At 48.8% G+C, this 6,070-nt stretch overlaps 1 protein-coding gene across 1 annotated transcript in view; it reads left to right on the top strand.

Annotated features, from left to right (window-relative positions):
- The window catches only part of LOC104514117 (TRAF2 and NCK-interacting protein kinase-like), a gene marked incomplete at its 3' end in the record, with an annotated part of 40,818 nt that extends 36,267 nt beyond the window's left edge, over positions 1-4,551 (top strand). The window contains exons 14-15 of the mRNA XM_010157679.1: positions 5-109; positions 4,387-4,551. Of these exons, the coding sequence (XP_010155981.1) occupies positions 5-109; positions 4,387-4,551 (270 nt within the window). The remainder of the gene's footprint in view (positions 1-4; positions 110-4,386) is intronic.
- Positions 4,552-6,070: the final 1,519 nt, after the last annotated feature.

The following is a 6,070-nucleotide window of genomic DNA, read 5'->3' as shown; positions in this document are numbered from 1 at the left end:
GCAGCAGCAGCAGCAGCAGCGGCAGGACCAGAGGCCGGCAGAGAAGAAACCCCTCTATCATTACAAAGAAGGGATAAATGCCAGCGAGAAACCAGCATGGGCCAAGGAGGTAGGCAAGAGCGAGGAGCGTGGGGATGCCTGTCTGCATCCACAGGGCTGAGCGTGCGGCTGGGTCCGGAATACGCATGGCAGATTGCGTTCTGCTGGGTCGGCCTCCAGTAGGTGCCGTTAGCTGAACTGGAAACACTCCCAGTTCAGTGCAGTGCGTCTGCGTGTACGTTTGTCCAAGGAAAGGAGTGGAGGAAGGAGATCTTCCATGAGGGCATGCAAGGAGGAGGATGGATCCCTCCTGGAGGGCTTTAGCCATAGCTGGGGACTTGTGGAGGTGCCAGGAGCTCCTGGTGCTCCTTCCTGGCACGTCAGTCAGGGAAGAATGCAGAGGGGTGGTTGCAGTGGGCTTCCTTGCTGGGCACTAGTTCAGTTCCCCATAATCAAACAAGGACTGGACAGCTTTTCCTCCTGCGCTCAAGGCTGTATCTCTTGGGGTTGCTCTTTCATGATTTTTGGGAAGGCAAGCCACTTTGCCAATTTTCTTTTTCTCTCCAGCAAAGAAGAGGGAATTGTTGTAACAGTTGTGAGATCTTGAATATTAATTTTTGCCTGGCTGAATAGTCTTGAAAAGATGAACACATGCATTATCTGCAGTGCGGTTTCAGGATCGTGTGGGAACGCTTTCTTCCTCCTGTATCTCTTTGGGGTGGCTCCAGTAAGACTGTTGCTCACTTTTGGTATTTATTTTTCTGAAGTTCTTTGTCTTGGGTTGGTTTAGTTTTGTAACCCTACTCCTGGGCAGAAAAATCTTTTAATAACTCCCCTATTCTTTCTACTGAGCCAGATCACTGCTCTGCTGCCAAGTGTCTGGCACCCTTTAGTCCTGGCAGAGATGCGATGTGCATCCAGCATGTAGCTGTCTCCTGGTCTTTCCTCTTGACAGCCCTCAGCTGCACCCACAATACCTGTGAGCATCAAATACTCAAGAAAATCGATCAGCTACCCTTTGCTAAGCAAGTAATACAAACTGTTCTTAGCCTTTCTAAACTATCACAAAGATAGATGTGGGCGTCAAAAACCCTTTTCACCTCTTGATATTCCTTTGGGTTTCTCCTTCGTTCCCTTCCGATTTAGTCTTCAGTGTCGTTTGGTGGCCATGTGGCAGTCAGTGTATTTTCACGGAGTTGGAGCATCGTTGTCCAGCCCTTCCAACGGAAAAAGAGGTTTGGTAGGTGGGTCTGCAGATAAGATGGTCAGGTGTTCAAGGCCAGGCTGGATGAGGCTTGGAGCAACCTGGTCTAGTGGAAGGTGTCCCTGCCCATGGCAGGGGGGTTGGAACTGGATGATCCTTAAGGTCCCTCCCAACCCAAACCATTCTCTGTTTCTGTGTTCTGAGCCGCCTCTGACGGGAGAGGCTTAACCTGGGTGGTGCCTCTGCAGCTCTCTGCAGTACTGGGTCTCTGTTGTCCATCTGCAGATGTGCCAAGAGTAGGTAGCAGGCAGGTGAAAGGGGACTAGACTCTTTCATTGCTTCATTTTAAATAAATCCTCTAGAATGATACTAAAGTACCCCTAGCACTGTCTTCCAAACTATAGCAAAGACATATGAAAAGGAATCTTGCTCTTTATCTGGGGTGAAGGAGAAAAGTGCTGGATTTATCTTTCCATGTCAAACACAAAGGCCCATTCCTTTTACTCCATGGGGAAGGCGTCTTGTTTTGATGCCCTCGCTGGAAGCGGGGCACTGGGAGCTGCACAGTGTGAATAAGAGCAGCGGAATGCGGCCTCATACCCTTTGCTGAAATCATAGGGAAGACAAGTTTTCCTGTTGTTTGGGAACATCTCCAGCTTCCCCCAGCTAGTTCTCCAAACCTTTTATTCTTTACCTGTGTCACTCTGCCCGGTTTCTAACCAAATGCTCAAAGCAACGACTGTGGCATCTTGGGAGCAGCAGTTCGATGTGCTGCCTTAACACAATACCCTCGGAAACTTCCCAAAACTACTTCTCTCGCCTCCATCCACTGTTTTATCGACTGCATAGTCCCACTTTTAGCACAACTTACCTACTTTGCTCCATATATTGAAGTACCATCCTTGCTGACTGTACCGATAGTCAGACTTGTGCTGAAACTAAATCACCCTACCATGGCTGCTGCTGTAGTTTAGCAATTCCCGTACCCAACCCGTGCACGCTAATTTAACAGAAATAGCGAGATTTGTCTTCCTTTGGGAGCAAGGAACAGACAAATGCTCAGCCTACAATTTCTGGAGGCTCTGCAGGGCTTATTGGGATATTCCCTGAGCATCTTGCGTGGTATCCCATATCGTCCTTGTTTTTATGCTCTCTGGTTTCCAGTCCTCTCTCTCAGGAGCTTGATCATCCCAGATGAGTTCTCCTCATGCCGTGCCCCTCTCTGCTTTTCATACCTCTCCTTTAAGCACTTCCTTTCCCACCTCACTCCTCTTCACATGATGACTCCAAGACCATGTGGACATGGGTAAAGCATAAAGTTGAGGCTGTGCTTGTCTCACAGGTACAGTCGGGCGTTTTCCACCTGGTGGCTAGGCCCTGCGGTGCTTTCCTGCGGCTCAGAGCTTCCTGGGAGCTCAGGACTCGGCTGTGTGTCACAAGCTGTGCTGTTCTCTGCAGCAGCCAACATGCCTGTTGGCTTCTCCTTCAGTCCCCGTGGCTTTTATCCTTCTCTCGCTTTGAAGTGACGCATTAAAACAGTAGCAGCCTTCCACTGGGACCTGTGCAGAAGCTGCTAGGGATGTTTCCCATTTGAGGGGAATCTTGAGTTCAACTAGGGATGGCTGGAGCCAGAGTAATGATGAATTCCTGCAGAGTTTTGCTGCTTTTTCCCCCTCTCTGCTTAATGGTGGCGGCAGTAAGGCTCCATGAAATTTCCAGCTGGAGGGTCCCAAGAGCATCCTTTGCTGTGCTGGGGCAGGTGCTAGCAAGGAGATGCCGGCAGTGGGAAAACCAAGCGCCTTTCTCCTTCCCAGTACACAGACATCCCCATTTCTTCACTCCCACCTTCTCCTCCGTGCAGGCTTTGAAGTCCTCCGTAATCACATTACGGCTTGGCAGAGTGCCGGAGAGCGCCTCCACACAGCCAGAGGATTCGGCAGCAGCACCGTCTCTGCCTGCTGGTGTTCGTGCCAAGGCTTGGCTGATAAGATGTACTGGACCGAGCCTGCGACCCAGCAGTTGTGCTGCTGCTCCCTTGTTCAGAGGGAATTCTCCTTCCTGTCCTGCTCTCCTTCCCATCCTTGCATCCACTCCCTTAGGCATCGCTGGACTGAGCGCTGCATGGTCTCTGCTAGCACTTGGGGAAGCTGTGAAGTCCTCTTGGGACACAGCAGTGGCCCAGGGCATCTTGCATGAACTAGGAAAGAAAGAGTCCATGACACTAATCTCTTAGCAAATTTTTACTCCAACTCCTGCTCAGTGTCTGAAAGAGGAAAAGATGAATTTTTATTAATACAGTGGCTCATATTCGTATTTATTAATACAATGGCTCGTTTGTTTCACGGACATTTCTTTGCATAAAGAAGATCTGTGGTTCTTTCCAAGCAAACCTGTTTTATAGATTGCCTTTTAACGTGACATTGTGCGTGGTGGAATCCAGACAGGCGAAGGGTATTTAATAATACGTAAATGGAAATACACGCCAGATCTCGAGGTATCAAAAATTCTGCATCGCATATGCTGCATGAATATCAATGCATAGAGCCTAGCTGCAGGAGCATCCGGAATGCACATGTGCCTGGGCTAGCTGAAACCACGGCATTTCCATCAGGAGTAACTGAAAGCAGTGGGCTTTGGGTTTATTTCTCTATCAGTAATAGAGGTTTTCCCCTTCTACATGACAAGGTGCCAGACTTACTAAATCTAGATCAAAGCCAGCCATTTTCTGGTGCCATGTTTATTCTTTTATTCAGATCAAACAAAAGTGCTGCTCATGGTATTTAATAGTAGTGAGGGAAAAGCATCCCCTTGCTTAAAGATACATTTGAGAAGCAGCAAGAGCATCGCAGGAGTCACCTTATAGAAACACCTCTCTGAGGCTTGTTGCCTTTTCTTTGTTTTTTTCCGTTTCATGCTCGGAAATGAATTATGCACATAAACACAAATAGTCCTTTCCATGTCTTTAAAACACATTTACTGCACGGTCTGCTGGGTAACTTGGATTCTGTGGTTGTACAATACCCTGATATACCTAAAGAGAAAAGATCTTCCTATATATGTGTGTAATATAAATGCATACCTTGGTTTTCAGTTGGAAACGGCTTTTTATGGGGCATTCTCCCACCCTCCCCATCTCGCCGCAGGTGGAGGAGCGCTCCCGGCTCAATCGCCAGAGCTCGCCGGCCATGCCCCATAAGGTGGCCAACAGGATTTCTGACCCCAACCTGCCTCCCCGGTCGGAGTCTTTCAGCATTAGTGGCGTGCAGCCCGCCCGGACCCCACCCCTGCTCCGACCCGTGGACCCGCAGGTAACGGTGCTTCCCCCGGCAGGCTCTCCTGCTGCAGCCAGGATGCTGGGGGTGCTGGTAAGGCAACGAGAAGAGCAGGTTAAAGGGAAACAGTGTCTTGCTCCCTGGTTTCTCAGCGTTAAGTGTATTTGTGAGTAAGAGCAGCATCTGCATTCATGAGTAGATTCCTCTTGTCACCTCCATGTGTTAGAAACATCACGCTGGTTTATACCTTCCTTTGAAGCATCACGTACTGCTTACTGCCAGAAACAAGCTGGAGGACCGAGAGGAACCGCTGGTCTGGTCCAGTGCGGCAGTTGCTCTGTTCCTCTTTGGATCTGGTTTATGTAAAGGGCTAAAAAAGCCGCAGCGCCTGGTACAAAAGACCCGGGATGCTTTAATGCCGAGGATCATCAGAAAGACGTTTTGCTTTCTTTGCCGCTTTAATTCAAGGTTTTGTTTTGGTTTTCCATTGAGTTGACATCAGTCACAAACACATCTGGAGAGGGCATAGATCACCAGGACCATCTAAAAATTCCTCCCTGCCACGGGCTCTGTAAGTACTCTGCCACCAGAAGCTCTGCACCGAGTGTTGTTGCTGGCTCTGGTCCAGCCGCTGGAAGCGCTCTTGCAGAGCCGCAGACTCCAGCAGGGATTTCAGAAGGAAGTACAAGGCCTTTGCTCCATGTCCACGTGGGCTTTCTATGGGAAAAATGTGCCAAGTGCCATCCACGTGGGGTATGCGCACCGGTAGCTCAGCAGTACAGTACCAGCTTTAAACAAAATACATGCCGGAAGCCCTTAAACACACAGCTGTCTTTTTTTCCCCAGTGTACATGGTCTATATACGTTGGGAAGTGGGTAAAACCTCACTTCATGGTAATCTCTCTGATTGACTAAATACTTTGCAGTGACCTTTTTGGCACCCTGTGTTGTCAATTGGTACGAAAAAGTTTGTTTGGCAGTAAAATACTAAAGACAAAGTTGCTTGAAACCCAGAAACTATCGAAATGGATGTGTGTGTACCCTTAAACACGACACACGTGTACAGAGATACGTACGTAGAAACATCAGATAAATGTTACAGCCCCACTGTGTCAGAGAAGTGCAGCTTCCCAGGGTCCTGGGAAAAAGCTCTGACCTTTCACAAATGCTGACTTTGTGAGCTCAGATTTCCCACACAGATGTCAGTATTCCATCCACTAGTAACCCTTAGATCTGTAGGGCTGATCCCTGGGATAGGAGCTACCTAAACAGATAGAAACTCATCCTTCAAGATACGTTTTTTAAACCATCTATGCCTCAGAATTCCTGATGATTTTTTTAATTATTATTTATTTATAGTTTCCTCTATTTTTTTTTTTTTTCCCATTTTTAACAAGGAAAATCCATGCCAGACCTCATCAGCACAAGCTTAGGTGCAGGTGTAGCAGCTGGAACTTTGGCAAGCGGCAGGCAGAGCCTGGGGCGGGCACGGCGCGTGCGGGAGCTGGCCGGAGGGAGCAGCCTGCCCTGTGGTACCCATGGCATGGCGTGGGGC

Source organism: Eurypyga helias, unplaced genomic scaffold, assembly GCF_000690775.1.
Source record: "Eurypyga helias isolate BGI_N326 unplaced genomic scaffold, ASM69077v1 scaffold16590, whole genome shotgun sequence".
NCBI classification, from domain to species: domain Eukaryota; kingdom Metazoa; phylum Chordata; class Aves; order Eurypygiformes; family Eurypygidae; genus Eurypyga; species Eurypyga helias.
The sequence above is the reverse complement of the archived record's forward strand: the minus strand, read 5'-3'. Positions and strand labels throughout refer to the sequence as shown.